We start from the raw sequence: 18,128 nt of genomic DNA, 5'->3' as shown, positions 1-18,128 counted from the left end.
TTTGTAGCCTTCACCTTTCTGGTGTAAAGAACTTATTTTCTTTCTCAGGTCTTGTGACATTTCTCTTCCATGTGGTGCCATTGCTGACAGCATGAAATGGGAAGGGTTTTTTTAACACCCTTTTATAGTCAACTGTCTGCTGGACACCTGTGTAATGAATAATTAGACTCACCTGTGGTTGAATTCTTGTTAAATTAGACATTTGTAGTCTTTCAGTGGGGTGTACTCATTTTTGCATCACCCTAATTTGAGTAAAACTGAAAAAATGTGTAATCCAAGTTATATTATTATCCTTACTTTCATGTTATAAGTTAAACAGATGTTATATAAAACATTTTGGAAATTGTTTTTCTGTTCATTGAGATGTTTAAAATGTTACTTTTCAAAGGGGGTGTACTCATTTACGCTGAGCACTGTCTCCTCCACACACTTATAAAATACTTATTTGTGCTTATATTTATACTTGTTATTTTTAATTATTATTTGATTAAATGTTTTGTTGTGTGTTTGTGCTATATTTCTTCAAAATAAGTTTCCATAGTATAAAAAAAAATGCCATAGTATGTTACCATGACAATAAGGCAACGCGCCTCCAGGGCGATTGGGGCCGCTAACGCTCTTGAGCCGGTCGCTGTTCCAGCCGTTAGTGAGGGAGACTACTGCGGATATTACGGCAATTTCTACAGAGTAGAAGAGATAAACAAACATGTAATATTATACTTCAGACATTTATTCAATCAAAACTCAACCTGATAAATTATCTTCGAATTTTTCGCAGCGTCGTCACTTCTTACAGCGACCGGTGAAAGAAATTAATCTGTTTTCTTTCGAGCAAAACGAAGTTGTCTTGCCAAAAAAAGGACGATGGGTGGGAAAATGGCGTGAAACGATGAGCTTTATTACATTCTTTATCTGACTGCTGTCAGAGGTAATTTACACTCTTATTATGCCATATATGATAAAGCACTTTGTTTTATACGATATTTGTTAAGTTTTTCCCGCCAAATGACTTATGTAATGTAATAAACGTGTTCGTCATGTGTAGGGTTTGTTAGTACTTATGAATTGAGTCATTCTGAGGGTTATGTGCTGTACTGTTCCGTCTTTAGCATTATTTGTGATTTAAATAATACTTACAAGATTTTTCTTGAACTGGAAAGCTACATAAACTTATTTTCCAGTTCATTAAGAATATTTTTAACCATTAATACATGATCCATCTAATCCATTTTCCCCCTGTGTTTCTTTAGACAGGCGTCTGTGATAATCCCTAGACCCAAAGGGAGACTGTCAGGACTGTGATTCATTTGTTCCTAAGTTCACTTGAATTGGAGGTCTAAAGTCATGGCTTGGGCTCTGAAACTACCTCTGGCCGATGAGGTGATTGAGTCTGGCCTGGTCCAGGACTTTGATGCCAGTCTGTCAGGGATCGGGCAAGAACTTGGAGCTGGTGCTTACAGCATGAGGTGAGTTTGTCCTGACTCCTGAGACCTGTATGGGTTGATAAATGTCATTTTTTGCTTAATTATAGCTCTTTAAAATACTTTGTTCAGCTGAATTTTTTTTAATCTTATTCAGGAGCGTTGTTTAATCTATTTTTTTTTTTGTCTCTGCCAACTTCTGCTGTTCACATGTCACGCTGAACTGTTTAAAATGTCATGATGAATGTGTTTTGGCACAGTCTGACCTTTCAGAGATGCACACTCTGTATCTTGTGTTCGCTTACATGAATGTTGTGCAGAAAGTGAACCATTTAGAAAACTACAGGTCTATTTGATGAGATGTTTTATCCCATATTTGGGGTTTCAAGTAGAGACATACTGACAAATCACGTGTAAAATTACCATTTTTTGTTCTACTTGTTTATAAAACACAAGCCTTTGATTTAAATGCTTCAAGTAAATTGAATTGCCATGTTGAGAGGTAGATTCACTCTGTCTAGCCTCATTATCTGGTCTCCAGGTAACGAAATAGCTGTCTGCTATAAACCGCATGTTCCAGTCCTGCTTTGCCATCTGTGATAATTTGCTCTTAGATGTTTAAATAGAATTAGGAATGTGCTGCTTGAGCTTCTAATGTAAAGAAAAACACTACCAAAAATGGTCAAATGCATAAATTTGTTCCCCCCCCCCCCCTGTTTTTCAGTGATGTGCTGGCTCTCCCCATCTTTAAGCAGGAGGAGTCAAATTTACCTCCAGAAAGCGACAATAAAATCCTTCCCTTCCAATACGTACTGTGTGCCGCCACCTCTCCTGCTGTCAAACTACATGATGAGACACTCACCTACCTCAATCAAGGTCTGTTCAGCATGTCAATATAAATATTTTAATACACGGACATACATAATTCATGTTTATAGTTTATTCAAACAAACAAATTAAAAGTTTAAAGAGCCAGTTCCTCTGGAGACTTGGAAAATACACTTCTGTTCAAAAGTCTGGGGTCAGTAAGATTTTGTTTTTTTTTTTTGTCCCAAAGTTATTCATTATTTTATTCAGCATGGATGAATTAAATTAATCAAAAGTGACAGTATAGATGTTTATATTTTTACAAAAAGATCAGTTTCCTCAAAAATATTAATCAGTACAACTTTTTTTTTTCAACATTGATAATAAGAAATTCACAATATTGTATTTTTGTATCAAATAAATGCAGCTTTGATGAGTGTAAGCTACTTCTCTCAACAACATTAAATAAAAATCTTACCGGCCCCTAAACACACACACACACACACACACACACACACACACACACACACACACACACACACACACACACACACACATATATATACATGTACAGTGGGTACGGAAAGTATTCAGACCCCCTTAAATTTTTCACGCTTTGTTATATTGCAGCCATTTGCTAAAATCATTTAATTTAATTTGTTTTCCTCATTAATGTACACACAGAACCCACAAAATTGAAAAACACAAAATTGTTGACATTTTATTGCAGATTTATTAAAAAACTGAAATATCACATGGTCCTAAGTATTCAGACCCTTTGCTGTGACACTCATATTTAACTCAGGTGCTGTCCATTTCTTCTGATCATCCTTGAGATGGTTCTACACCTTCATTTGAGTCCAGCTGTGTTTGATTATACTGATTGAACTTGATTAGGAAAGCCATACACCTGTCTATATAAGTCCTTACAGCTCACAGTGCATGTCAGAGCAAATGAGAATCATGAGGTCAAAGAAACTGCCTGACGAGCTCAGAGACAGAATTGTGGCAAGGCCACTATATATATATATATATATATATATATATATACTACCGATTTTTAATGTTTTTAAAAGAAGTTTTGTCTGCTCACCAAGGGTGCATTTACTTAATTAAAAAACAGTAAAAACAGTAATATTGTGAAATATTATTACAATTTAAAATGACTGTTTTCTATTTGAAAATATTTTAAAATGTAATTTATTCTTGTGTTGGCAAAGCTGCATCGTTAATCCAGTCTTCAGTGTCACATGATCCTTATAAATATCATATATATTTTTACTAGGGCTGCACGATTAATCGCATGCTATTCTCACGCGCATTTCGTCAGTAAAGCCGGTTCCCTGATTACCGCTAAATCGCCATCACCTGCTTTCAAATGAAGCAGCATTTAATAGACAGAGCCGTAGATCACTGAAAAGCCACGCAATATCGCGTTCATATCGCAGATGAATCGCCTGCGATAATGAACGCGATATTGCGTGGCTTGTCTGTGAACTACGGCTCTGTCTATTAAAAGGTGCTCCGTTTAAAAACAGGTGATGGCGATTTAGCGGTAATCAGGGAACCGGCTTTACTGACGAAATGCGCGTGAGAATAGCATGCGATTAATCGTGCAGCCCTAATTTTTACTAGTCAGTGCAGGAGACTATAATTAATTTATGTTTAGTGAGGATAGCAAAATAAAGTAAACTATGACCTATTATATCCAAAAATTCTTCATATAGTGGACTACCAGTAAAACTGATAAAAATGTGGAACCAAAATTATTTAGACACTTTGATTTGACCATGTTTTGCTTCAGTGTTATCTGACATAATTAAGATTAATGTTTTCTGACACAGTTTAACTCTGAGATCTTGTCATATTTTATCACCATTTTTTAGACTAGTGAAGGAACTGTATTAATGAATGAAATGTTCAAGGTGTCTGAATAAATTTTGGTTTCACTGTACATAAAAACAGTGTCCATACCAATTCACTTTATTGTATGGAGAAAAAAAAAACTATTCTGTTTAAATCAGATTATATATTTTTTTCTTTTATGCATGACAATTATTTACCTTAAATTATGATGCAATGTTTCCATAAACTATTCCATTCTTTATTGTACAGAAAAAGCAGAGTAAACAAGACATGTAAAATAGTTTTACTGATAATACTATAAAATTTTTCCCACTGTTTGCAGGACAGTCTTATGAGATTCGAATGCTGGACAATCGGAAAATGGGAGAGCTTCCTGAGATCAATGGGAAAATGGTGAAGGTGAGGATTTGCTGTCTGGTCTTTCTTATCCCCCATAATTCTTGCTTCCCACATACAGGATTATGATCGCATCAAAGCTGGATCTCATTAGCTGTTGAAAATCCTTTAAGTGTTCTGGTTAATCTCACTGTATTATATCTGAAGATGGCCTCATGAATCATACGTGCTTCTTGTGACTACCTGCGGTTGATCTGTTATTTTTCTTGTGGTTACTCCCTGCAGAGCATTATCCGTGTCGTGTTTCATGATCGCCGGCTTCAGTACACTGAACACCAGCAGCTGGAGGGCTGGCGCTGGAACAGACCAGGAGACAGAATCCTTGATTTAGGTAAATACTGTAACTGTTAACTTCACAGAAAGTGAAAGATCAGATTATAACTACTTTCCAGTAAGATAATAATAAACAGATTGCAATAATTGTCACTCCAATATATCAGTGTTGTGGGAATGCAGGACTGTATTAGTCATTAATAACATGCTTGCACTGAAATCCTCAGATATCCCAATGTCGGTAGGGGTGGTTGATCCCAGGGCAAACCCTACACAGCTCAACACTGTGGAGTTCCTCTGGGACCCCTCGAAAAGGACCTCTGTGTTTATTCAGGTATCATAGACTGCTTTTGCTGACCTCAAGAACAATTCTCCCAGACACTGTCAGTGGAGCCTTAAAAATCCCAAGATGAGGTTTGATCTGTTATTTTCTTGTTGTTGTTTTTTAATTTAGCCATTCATTCTCAATCTATGTACTTTGTCAATGAAAATTTAACTTTGACCTCCTCATTAGGATGGACCTTAATCATCTTAAAGGGATAGTTCACTTAAAAAAAAAAGTAAATTCTGTCATTTACATGCACTCATGTCACTCCAAACCAGAGTATGTGAGCGGTGCGGAGTGGGAGCGGAGCGAGGAGCGGAGTTGCGTGATTTTGCCAGGTGCGAGGAGCGGATTTTTTAAATGTCGGAGCGTTGTGATTTTCTCTCGCTCCGAAACGCTCCACTATCGCTCAATTACCAATCACGAGCCAGGAGTCCCAGGACCAAACCACTGTCAGGAGACGGAGGGGGAATCAAAATGTTTCTAATCATATTTTGCATTCGTTTGCATTTGTATTGTTTTATTAGTACTTTCACAAACATTTATATAAAGTATATATCATGTAATTAATTTATCACATGATTTTAATTACATTTTTACCGACCCCCTCGCGATTTCCACCTGTGCATCTCCATTAAATGATGGACGATTTTATAAGTTGGTAATAAGCAGTAAGCACAGGTAAAGAGAGACAGAAAAATGGAGTTTCTGAAATATTACCGTGAAGAAGGGGAAAAAAAATATAAATGTATTATAAAAGGTAGTGATGACAAAGGAGAACGCGAGTGCGGGGAGGTGATTGCAACGTCAAAAGATTCATTGTGGAATCTTAAAAGGCATGTGTCAAGGAAACACGATAAAGTTTTTCGCTCACACGTGGAAAAAAATCTGAAGGTCGGTATTATTCAGCTTGAACAACCTAAACCACCAATGCAGAATTAATACATTTGTAAATATTGTATTGGCATTTAGGCTAGGCCTACTTATTATTTACATTTAATTTTAGCGCCATATTTATGTTCAATTTACATTTTTTGCAGAGAAAAAATCACAGGAAACATGTAAAGAGACACAGAGCAGTAAATTTAAAGGCTTCTTTCAACAAAGAACGACAAAAATAAATATTTCACAGGAGAGGAAGAGTGAACTAGACCAGGCTTTCTTTAAAATGATTTACATGGACTATGAGCCACTCACCAAAGGAGAAAGAAAAGGGATGCGCTATTTTGCGAACATTGCACAGCCTGGCTACACCCCACCTTGCTATAGCACGGTCCGTGACACACTCATGCCACATGCTTTATTAGAGTTGGAGAATAAATTGCGCGTTCTGCTACAGAACTGCAATGGACTCTCAGTGGCCCTTGATATTTGGACGAGCCGACGAGGTCACAGTTTTCTGGGTATCGTGGGAAGTTTTGTAGATGAAAACTTTCAAGGCCACACTGTTCTGCTGAGTTGTGAACACATTCAGGGACACCACACAGCGAAGCACATTTATGAAAAATATGAGGAGGTCCTGAGACGCTGGAATATTCAGCGTGGTGTGATCAGAGTAGTAACTGATAGCGCCAGCAATATGGTAAAAGCCTTCAATCTGCCTGGTTTTAGCGAATTCGGGGATCAGCTGGACCAAGATCTCGGGGACAGGGAGACAGATGGTGAGGGTGATGCTCCAGATGTTGCACTCCTGCAGCTCCATGCAGACCAGCTGGCCATCCAATTGAACATGATGGTAGAGAACTACGTCACAAAATCAAATCTTCACCTAAGATGTCCGATCCACTTACTCCAACTTGCAATTAAAGACGCAATTGCGAAGCACAATGCAATCAATTCAATAATCAACAAGGTTGGAAAAGCAGTCAAAACAATCAGAAAAAGCACACTGAACACAGAGGAAATAGACAAATTAGGTGTTCGTCCCACAACTGCATGCGCAACCAGATGGAACAGTCAGTTGCGGATGATCGAGTCGGTGCTGAAAATGTTTGAGAAGGACACGCTTTGGCAAAATAGGCTGACGTCGATCACAGATGATGGGAAAATCACATGCAATGATGTCCTCCTTCTTAAAGGCTTAGTGAGAGTACTCACACCATTTGCTGAACTGACAGACAGTTTACAAAAGGAGCTGGGAAACCTGGGGATGATCCTACCGGCAGTTGCAGAAATACACAGAATGATGTCTGATGTTTCCAGTGACACTCCACTGGAAATAGCCGCATTCGCAGAAACTCTAGCTGAGAACTTTGAGACTCGTTATCAAAGGTTTTATGACGACACTCACGTTATTCTGGCTGCATTATTAGATCCACGCTTCAAGAACGAGTGGATTGCAAGAGATGAAAAGGCAAGTAATTAATTACACAAAGGCATAGCATTCAGAAATTAACCATGGTTTATTAAAATAAAATAAAAAATAAAATGTATGCTAACTTACAATAATGCTAAAAATAATACAGTAGGCCTACATGTATGAAAACTCATTATTATTATTCTAAATAATCATAGCTAATTGTATTGTTCTTGTAGGTTCAAGGCAAACAGATTGAGATCCGTGAGTTGTTAGTTCATCAAACAGAACTTCTCTGCAGTGTAAATAAAAAAGTAACATCCCTTTCCCTTGTCGCTGACCCTGTGACTGTCCCTGACCCTGTCCCTGAGCCATCGAGCGCAAAAAAAGTCAAGTCAATGTTCCAGTCATACGCAACTGTGACCTGTTCGTCTTCTACAACACTAGACGTAAGAGGAGAAGTCGAGCAATACCTTGGAATGCCAAGATTGAACACCGAAGTTGACGACGTCCTTCGCTTCTGGAAAGAAAATTCTAATGTACTGCCACAACTTTCACAAATTGCAAGACGCATATTTAGCATTCCCAGCGGCTCGGCCAGCGTGGAAAGGGTGTTTTCTATTGCTGGTCTGATGTCCAGCAATAATCGCATGTGCTTGGCACCTGCCACTCTGCAAAAGCTCGTTTTTCTAAAAGTTAACGCAGCACTGGAGATTTAGCTTCGCTCCCTAATGTTCAACCTGCCAGCATTTTTTTTCCTGTTCATAGTAGGCCTATTTCTCAATATTAATATAGGCTAAAAGTTGGCTAAAAGAGATCTTTATTTTTTCGTTTGGCAATTTGTTTAACTTCATATTTTAGTTTGTGATTTATTTATTTTATTTAATGTAAAGTTTTTCGTTTGATAATTTAATATAATGTTTTTCATTTGATAATTTATTTTTTTAAAATAGCCTATGTTTAACCAGCCAGCATTTTTTTCTGTTCATAGTAGGCCTATTTCTCAATATAGGCTATAAGTTGGCTAAAAGGGATCTATATTTTTTCGTTTGGCAATTTGTTTAACTTCATATTCTAGTTTGTGATTTATTTTATTTAATGTAATGTTTTTCGTTTGATAATTTAATATAATGTTTTTCAATTGATACTTTATTTAATTTAGCCTCATTCAACAGTTATTTTTTTATTTTGCTGTGCTTAAAAGTGAGCTATTGGTTTGGGGCTGTTCAGTGTTCAAAATTCCAATAAAGTATGGATGTTCTTCTCTTAGTACTGCGTATTCGTTTTACACTACATGCATCTTCTGATCAGAGACTGGTGTTATTAAAAAAATAAATAAAAATACCGTGGAGCGAAAACGGAGCGAGACTATAAGGACGGAGTGGGGGAGGGAGCGAGGAGCGGAAAATTGTACACCCAGAGCGGAGCTTGAGCGGAGTAATTATGAAATACTTTGAGCGTGGAGCGCTAATTCTTCCCGCTCAGCTCCGCTCACATACTCTGCTCCAAACCTGCATGACTTTCTTTCTTTCTGTGGAACTCAAAAGTGGATATTTTGAGGAACATTTCAGCAGTTTTTTAATTGTAGGCTGTGGACAAAAAAAAATAGACAATTTTCAAATGTTTTTTTTAATATCATTCCCTGTTACTCATTATTTTCCTGTTTTTTTTTTAGGTTCATTGTATAAGCACAGAGTTCACCATGCGTAAGCATGGAGGAGAGAAGGGAGTGCCGTTCCGTGTTCAAATCGACACTTTCAAGGAGAACGAGGCCGGGGAGTACACTGAGCACCTACACTCCGCCAGCTGCCAAATCAAAGTTTTTAAGGTGGGCCGAGCTCTGCACTGATAAACATTTTACAATGTGACATCTATACTCCATTTCAATGCAAGTCCTGTTTCACCAGTGCAGCATCATTTTTGTGTAGACTTGCTACCGAAAAAGGACCTTCTTTAAAAATTTTATGCAAATACTTGGTATTTTTTGCGTCTAGCCTAAAGGTGCAGACAGAAAGCAGAAAACAGACCGAGAAAAAATGGAGAAACGAGCACCCCAGGAAAAGGAGAAATACCAGCCTTCATATGAAACCACCATTCTCACTGAGGTGTGTATCTGCTGCCTTGGAAAACATGGGTTTGTGATGAATATTTAAATGAAATGAATCATTGAATTTGTCTCTCTATATTAGAGATTTTAACTTTGTATTTTTATAATATTATAATAAATGTTTAATTATTTATATATATATATATATATATATATATATATATATATATATATATATATATATATATATATATATATATATATATATATATATATATATATATATATATATATATATATATATATATATATATATATATATATATATATATATATATATATATATATAAATGAAATTAATTATTGGATTTATATCTAATAGCTAGAGATAATTTTATATATGTATATATATATATACACACACTCACCGGCCACTTTATTAGGCCTGTTCAACTGCTTGTTAACTCAAATATCTAATCAGCCAATTACATGGTGGCAACTCAGTGAATTTAGGCATGTTCACATGGTCAAGATGATCTGCTGATGTTCAAACTGAGCATCCGAATGGGGACGAAAGGTAATTTAAGTAACTTTATTGTTGGTGCCAGACGGGCTGGTCTGAATATTTCAGAAACTGGGATTTTCACACACATCCATCTTTAGGGTTTACAGAGAATGAAAGAATGGTCCGAAAAAGAGAAAATATCCAGTGAGTGTCAGTTCTGTGGCGAAAATACCTTATTGATGCCAGAGGAGAATGACCAGACTGGTTCGAGCTGATAGAAAAGCAACAGTAACTCAAATAACCACTTGTTACAAGCAAGGAATGCAGAAGAGCATCTCTGAATGCACAACACGTCAAACCTTGAAGCACACCGGGTGCCAGTCCTGTCAGCTAAGAACAGGAAACTGAGGCTACAATTTGCACAGGCTCAACAAAATTGGACAATAGAAGATTGGAAAAACGTTGGCTGGTCTGATTAGTCTTGATTTCTAGTGCGACATTCAGATCATTGAGTCAGAATTTGGCATAAACAATATGAATGCATGGATCCATCCTACCTTGAATCAACAGATCATGCTGCTGCTGGTGGTGTAATGGTGTCAGGGATATTTTCTTGGCACACTTTGTAACCCTTAGTACCAATTGAGAATTGTTTAAACTCCACAGCCTACCTGAGTATGGTATACCTACCATTCCTTTATGACCACAGTGTACCCATCTTCTGATGGCTACTTCCAGCAGGTTAATGCAATATGTCACAAAGCTCAAATCAACTCAAACTGGTTCCTTGAACATGACAATGAGTTCACTATACTCAAATCCTCCACAGTCACCAGATCTCAATCCATTAGAGCACCTTTGGGATGTGGTGGAATGGGAGATCCACATCAAGGATGTGCAGACGATAAATCTGCAGCATCTGCGTGATGCTATCATGTCAATATGGACCAAAATTGAGGAATGAGGAATGTTTCCAGCATCTTGTTGAATCTGTGCCACAAAGAATTAAGGCAGTTCCGAAGGCGCGTCCAACCCGGTACTAGCAAGGTGTTCCTAATGAAGTGGCCAGTAAGTGTGTATATGTGTGTGTGTGTGTAGGGGTGGAAATCACCAGAGGCCCCCACAATACAATATTATTGCAGTTTTTAAACATTTTGCGATATGCTGAGTATTGGAATAATATATTGCAATTTACTACCGTTACTATTGCTTCCAAAGGAAAACTTTATCCACATGTTATTAATCTGTTCATTTCACATCTTTGTCCATTTACTTCATCCTTTCCTTCCTTGTTCAATATTTTCCATCCTTTATTTTAATAGTATTTTTTAAATTTGATTTTGATATGTGATGATATTGGGTTTTTTTTGTATTTATCCAGTGCTCTCCATGGCCTGAGGCTACATATGTCAATAACTCCCCATCACCAGGTTTCAACAGTTCCCACAACAGCTTTCCTGTGAATGAAGGGTAGGAATCATTGATCAACATTTTCTGAGCTTCATAAATATTCACTTGCATAAATTTAACACTTGCATAGAAAATTAATTGCTAACCGTTCAGTAATATGACATATAACTGAAAAACAGCAAAAACGTACTACTGAATAAGGAAAAAAAGAGCAATTTAGTATATATTGTTAAAAGGCTGAGGAGACATTTGTCTTCTTTGGAATAGCATGCACTGATTTACTTTCATGTGGCCATCTAATGGCTTATGTTTTTGTCTTGCAGAAATGGTTCACCCAATCACCAGCCGGAGCCTGTCGTACAGTTGGCAGATGTGAGTGTTTATCTGTTCTCTTCACCTATCTTCTCTCGTATGTGAGATCCACTGCTCTCAATAGCATAAATTAACATTAATTAAGCATTTCTAGTGACATTTTAGGAATAACATAACTCTGTCCATATATGTGTGTACATTGAGATATAAGCAAACTACGTAGCACTTTGACTGAGGCATAGTCTGATTGATTCATCCCAATGTGTTTCTTCTCTTACAACATTTCTGCATTCTACATTCTCTCATTTGAACGATATATTATGATTGTACAAGCAAATCTATCTGTGTTCCATTCACATTTGTGTGGGATTGAATTCATAACTGATCATACTATCTTTACTAGTCAAGTAGTTGAGCTGTATTGGGAATGGAATGGTCAATAGCTACTCTCCAGTATAATGTGTGTGTGTGTGGCATGCTCCATACTTCCATGTACATTAATAATGTCAGGACAACTACAGTAGTGCATCAGAAACCCTTTGTTTTCATTCATATTGTTGCAGCTGCTATTATCAGTCCTGCTATTATCAATGCTTTTTTGTTGCTTTTGCATGTTCATTAGCACATTTCAGAGTATGTATTGGCCTTTGTAGTCTTCTTCTTCTTCTTCTTTTTTTTTTTTAGTTAGAACTATAAAATACAGCATAAGGGTGGGCAGCATGACCAAAATGTTTGATCTAGTTTTTCTGCTGGAAATTCAATCCAAAAATACATACATTTTTCTTTTGTATTTGTTTAATACAATTTAAACATACTTCATTTACAAGTAATATATATATATATATATATATATATATATATATATATATATATAAGTAATAAGTATATATATAAGTAAAATACTTATTAATACAGTAGATTAAATACTAATGCAAAGTACTTTATTCCATTATATTTTCTTTTTTAGTTTTCTGCGTGGGGAATTTTTAAAGCGTGCCACATATAAACATGACATTGCGCAGTATATATGTCATATTGCCCAGCCCTTATATATTTTGTTAAAAATAATATATACACTACTGTTTGGGCTAAGTAAGATTTTTTTTTTTTTTTTTTTTAAAGAAATGAATACATTTATTCAGCAAGGATGCATTCAATTGAGCAAAAGTGACAGTAAAGACATTTATAATGTTACAAAGGATTTGTATTTCAAATAAATGCTGTTCTTTTGAACTTTCTGTTCATCAAAGAGTCATTAGAAATAAGTATCATGGATTCCACTGACATTTAAAACATTTGTACAGCTTAAATATTTAATTATCATTGATCATAAAAATCAGCATATAAGATTGAGAATCATGTGGATCTTGTGACACTGAAGACTGGAGTAATGATGCTGAAAATACAGCTTTGCATACAGTCATTATTTTATAATGTATTAAAATATAAATTGTTATTTTAAATTGTAATAATATTTCACAATATAAGTTTTACTGTATTTTTAATCAAATAAATGCATTCTTGGTGAGCTTAAGAGACTTTTTCAAATAAAAACTTACCAACCCTAAATTTTTTAACAGAAGTGTATATATACAGGGACCAAATTTGGATGTAAAAGTACTTGTACAGGTTGATCTAATTGATTGGTTTGGCACTTTTTTTCTTTAACAAATCTATTTTGATTCTTTGCTGTAAATAATAGATTTTTAAAATGACATTATTTTTGCATTAGTTTATAGGCTGATGTTATGTAAGGTTTTAGCCCATTCTTTTTTTTTTTTTTTTTTTTTTTGTTTCATTCGTAACATATAAGCCCCGTTAGTCACCACATACTTCCTCATAACAAGATAATAACACTCAAGACAAATCTGAGATTTTAAAACTGAGAGACCGTTCTGCCTTACAGTTGTCGTGCCACCTACTTACAAGAGACAGTGAAAGCAATCAGGTACATGAATTTATTTGCTAATATGAATATGTTGAATGTTTATTTGCCAAAGGGAAAACTTGGTTGTGTGCAAAGGATTTTAAGTTGTACTAAATCTGTTGATGAAGTCCTATAGAAGAACGTTTGAAGTGGGTTCAACTAAGGCCAGACAGTTTAAGGGGGTGTGTCTGACTTCAGTGGAGGGGTTGTTCAATGGAAAAACAGACAAATTATGATCAGTTTATGGTCAGTGTGCTAAGGCCTATTTTGTCCTTTCTCTTTGCCCCCGAACAAACAGAATCTGTTGCCCACGGCAACGCCACAGGAAGCACAGCAGTGGCTCCATAGAAACCGTTTTTCGCCATTCTGCCGTCTCTTCTCAAACTTCTCGGGTAAAGGGACGATCGGGCTTACATAAGTGTGCATCACATTCCATACAGCTCTCACATCAGGCTTTGCTCACTCAGCAACCACACAAGTGCCACATCGGTCTTTACATCATTCTCATTCAAATGACACATGCTCTCCAATCTCATTCTCTCATCATAATGTGTTCAGAAAGATGTAATATGCCTCTTTATTCCATATTACCTTTAGTATAGTATGAAAAACTCCTAGTGTGAGTGTGTTAACTGTCCTTTGACGTCACCTTTAGGTGCCGATCTGCTAAAACTGACCCGAGAGGATGTCATCCAGATCTGTGGACCTGCTGATGGCATTCGACTATTTAACGCACTCAAAGGACGGTAAGTGTCTGTTATCCGTGTTCATCCGTGTACCCTACACTCTTTTGCTCACCAAGGCTGCATTTATTTAGCCCTCTGGTGCTCTTTGGTCATTTTTGATCAAAAAAAATAACGTTTTGGTTTTTTAGAATTTTTTACATTTCGTCTAGTGGGAGTGTTTGGTACTGAGCAAAAACACAATCTTACTTAAAGCTCATTTTTTGAGATATCAATGTCAAATTTGGAACACAACTTGTTTAGATTAATGGCTTTGATTTTCTTGCAGTTTTAGAGTAAAACATGTTTTGGAAAATATATATTTCATATAAAAATTTAAAACAGTATTTTTGTGAATTTTTCATAACAATAAACTTAAACTTCTATAGCTTTTGTTCACTTCTTTTTTTTTCTTTTTTCACTTCAGCAATAATCTGCCATGTGTCTTCTTTTAAAAGAGACCAAACTTATGTCTGTGCTCTAAAGCATTCAATATTTATGACCATTTAAGTTGGAAATTTCATTTTCAGGTCTATGCTCAAAAAATGGTTAACAGGTCATAAATGGATTATAACTACTGCATAAATATGATTTGGTACCATAAAACCCCTTAAAAATAGAAAATATTAAATAAAAACTACAATATAGTACATTCATTTTATTGAATAAAAAAAAAAAAGGTCATTTTGACCGCCACTGCATAAACACAAGAGGGTTCATCAGAAATACAGTAAAAACAGTAATATTGTGAAATATTATTACAATTTAAAATAACATTAATAGATTTTAAAATGTAATATATTAGTGTGATGGCAAAGCTGAATTTTCAGCATCATTACTCTCTCACATGATCCTTCCGAAATCATTCTAATATGCTGATTTGCCGCTCAAGACTGCCCCCAATTTTTGATCAGTTTCCATGTTCTGTTATTTCTAGGTTTTTTTCTTATTATGAAGCAACAATTATATATTAAGTGTATGTGTATGTTCCTGTACAGGGTGGTCCGTCCAAGGCTCACCATCTATGTGTGCCAGGAGTCCCAACAGGCTCGTGAACAGCACCAGAAACACGAGAATGGAGATGGGACTAGCAACACTTTTTTCGGTGTGTTTGACATCAACTAGATCAAAAGAAAGATGAAAAGTTATTGTAGGAATTAAATGTTAGGCTGTGATATTATTAGGTAGTCGTTTGAAAATCACCTTTTTCCTTACCTGCATAGTCTGGTTATGTCAACAAAATTAGAAAGCTTTTTAGAGGTGGCAGTGTTTTTTTTCTTCTTTAGAATAATATGCACAATATGACCTGGGACATAGTAAATGGGGTCAAATAACCAGAGAAAAAAATAGGGTCAGTATTGATTTCATGTTGTCAGGTGTTTTTAAATTTTCCAGATTTGTGATAGCTTGTATTCTGTGTTAATTGAATGTGTTTGCTTTTCTTTATTTTCTATGCAGTGGTTTGTTGATTAGGGTCTCATGTTTTTCATATTTCTTTACCCCATCTTAGTGTATCATGCTATCTATCTGGAGGAGTTAACAGCTGTGGAACTGACGGAAAAGTTGGCTCAGCTCTTCAGCATCTCTCCACGCCAGATCAGTCAGATCTTCAAGCAGGGACCCACTGGTATCCATGTGTTAGTCAGTGATGAGGTAATAAGGGCCTCTACAGGCTTTCTTTTTCTTCATTGTTTAGGCAGTTCACTTATATTTGTTTAGTTTCCTTGCACCAACCTGCGCTCAATATAGAAACGATCCCTTTACTTTAGAAGCTCAGCATAGATCACTTTTCTACTGACATTCACCATATTGCTGCTTAATAGAGGGCAAACTTAAAGCTGTTTTCACACTTTGTTTCGATTGTTTGGTCTGAAGATGCATTGCAAGAGATGTGAGCTGCTCACCAAAGGCCATTTCTGCTGAGCTTGCAGAATCTGCTGCTGTGCTTGCAGTGCATCAGTCATCATCAATCCATCATCGATAGCAGTTCATTTCCACAAATAAGAGCAGATTGCTTTCATACCAATTGTGCTCCATACTGGAGTGCTCATGTACCATGTGCACCCGAGTTTGCAAAATGTTCATGCCGACCAAACGCACCAAGTTTTGTGCCAAAAGCTCTGGTATGAAAATGGCCTTATTGCAACCCATTTTACTTCTGTAATGTCACATATTTCCAAATGATATTCAGAATTGAACAAGAAAAGGGGGCTAGGATTTTATCCATTAGTAATAACCTGAAGCCTAAAGTTTGGATTATAGGGTTGAAAAATAAGAAGGCATGGTGGGTTAAAAATGAAAACCATTTCAATGTTCTTGTAACATGCATAAGACCAGGAACATGTTTTAAAGTAAATGAGGTCAGTTTTAAATTCATGCAGAGTTTAAAATTGGCACAAAATGAATATTTTGTAAATCCATGTTATAGATCTCATTATGAACATTCATCCTTTCTTTTTGAGCTCATAATGCTTAATCAAAATGTCAATCTTGGGGGTGAAAATGACAGACTTCTCTCTCTCTCTCTCTCTCTCTCTCTCTCTCTCTCTCTCTCTCTGGTGACATATGTCGGGAATTCTTCAATAATTTTGACTGCTTAAAGGATGTTCACTTCAGAATTAAAATTTCCTGATAATTTTCTCACCCCCATGTCATCCAAGAGGTTTATGTCTTTCTTTCTTCAGTTGAAAAGAAATTAAGATTTTAAGGAAAACGTTCCAGGATTTTTCTCCATTTTCTCCATAGTGGACTTCAACAGGGTTCAATGAGTTGAAGGTCCAAATTGCAGTTTCAATGCAGCTTCAAAGGGCTTTACACAATCCCAGCCGAGAAATAAGGGTCTTATCTAGTAAAACGATCTGTCATTTAAAAAAAAAAAAATCTTGCTCATCTTGCACTAGCGTCCATGACTTCATGCATTGCGTAATCATGTTGGGTTACGCATGACATAGGCGGAAGTACCGACCTGTGTTTACAAAGCGAATGTGCAAAAGTCAAATGCCCTTTACAAAAAAAAGGCAAAATGATGTTGAATGATTTGGAAGTTGGAGGAGAAAATGAGATGGAGTTTTTTGGTACTTCCACCTACGTCACTCGTAACTTTTCCAACATGATTACGTAATGTGTGGCGCATCGCAGAGCAGTGCAAAACGAGTTTTGTGGTTAAAAAATATATACATTTTATTTTATTTTTTTAAATGACCAATCGTTTCGGTAGACAAGACCCTTATTCCTTGGCTGGGATCGTGTAGAGCAGCATTGAAAATGCAATTTGGACCTTCAACCAGTTGTACACCAGTCCACTATATGGAGAAAAAAAACATTTATTTTCTTTTTGAATGAAGAAAGAAAGACATGAACATCTTGGATGACATGGGGGTGAGTAAATTATCAGGAAATTTTAATTCTAGAGTGCACTAATTCTTTAAACCCCACCCCTCCTCAAATGACTGAAAGCTCATATTCATTCTTGAGTGTCACGCCCACAAATCAAAATCCAATCAACAACCACTGCATAGAACCAAGTCCCGCCCAACATTTTTTCTTTTTCAATAATCTGATTGATAGATAGATAGATGTCACAATAAAATTGCTACTTCCGTTTCATCACAACTTTAAGTATGCAATATCTTTTATTCTCTTTTTCTGACTTAATCTTTATATTCTCATTTAAACAGATGATTCAGAACTTTCAAGATGAGATGTGTTTTGTTCTGGACACAATGAAAGGTATGAGCAAGCCAGTTTCTTTTAATTACTAAGAAGTTTGAACCGACATATCTTTGTTTCCAGGTAACCTCTGTTTTATAACTTCCACTCTT

The 18,128-nt window shown here is 36.1% G+C and overlaps 1 protein-coding gene across 2 annotated transcripts in view; it reads left to right on the top strand.

Annotated features, from left to right (window-relative positions):
* The first annotated feature begins 642 nt into the window (after positions 1–642).
* The window catches only part of tfcp2 (transcription factor CP2), an 18,858-nt gene continuing 1,372 nt past the window's right edge, over positions 643–18,128 (top strand). The window contains exons 1-16 of one of the 2 annotated variants that reach the window (XM_067372364.1): positions 643–928; positions 1,251–1,466; positions 2,146–2,297; positions 4,417–4,493; positions 4,716–4,821; positions 4,991–5,097; positions 9,060–9,212; positions 9,379–9,489; positions 11,318–11,406; positions 11,670–11,718; positions 13,565–13,606; positions 13,884–13,977; positions 14,241–14,331; positions 15,306–15,412; positions 15,818–15,960; positions 17,985–18,036. In XM_067372364.1, the coding sequence (XP_067228465.1) occupies positions 1,345–1,466; positions 2,146–2,297; positions 4,417–4,493; positions 4,716–4,821; positions 4,991–5,097; positions 9,060–9,212; positions 9,379–9,489; positions 11,318–11,406; positions 11,670–11,718; positions 13,565–13,606; positions 13,884–13,977; positions 14,241–14,331; positions 15,306–15,412; positions 15,818–15,960; positions 17,985–18,036 (1,495 nt within the window). In that variant the 5' untranslated portion in view covers positions 643–928; positions 1,251–1,344. The remainder of the gene's footprint in view (positions 929–1,250; positions 1,467–2,145; positions 2,298–4,416; positions 4,494–4,715; positions 4,822–4,990; positions 5,098–9,059; positions 9,213–9,378; positions 9,490–11,317; positions 11,407–11,669; positions 11,719–13,564; positions 13,607–13,883; positions 13,978–14,240; positions 14,332–15,305; positions 15,413–15,817; positions 15,961–17,984; positions 18,037–18,128) is intronic. The other variant, XM_067372365.1, reaches the window with a different exon arrangement.

Source organism: Chanodichthys erythropterus, chromosome 20, assembly GCF_024489055.1.
Source record: "Chanodichthys erythropterus isolate Z2021 chromosome 20, ASM2448905v1, whole genome shotgun sequence".
Taxonomy (NCBI): Eukaryota; Metazoa; Chordata; class Actinopteri; order Cypriniformes; family Xenocyprididae; genus Chanodichthys; species Chanodichthys erythropterus.
This window is presented reverse-complemented; position numbering and strand designations above follow the sequence as displayed.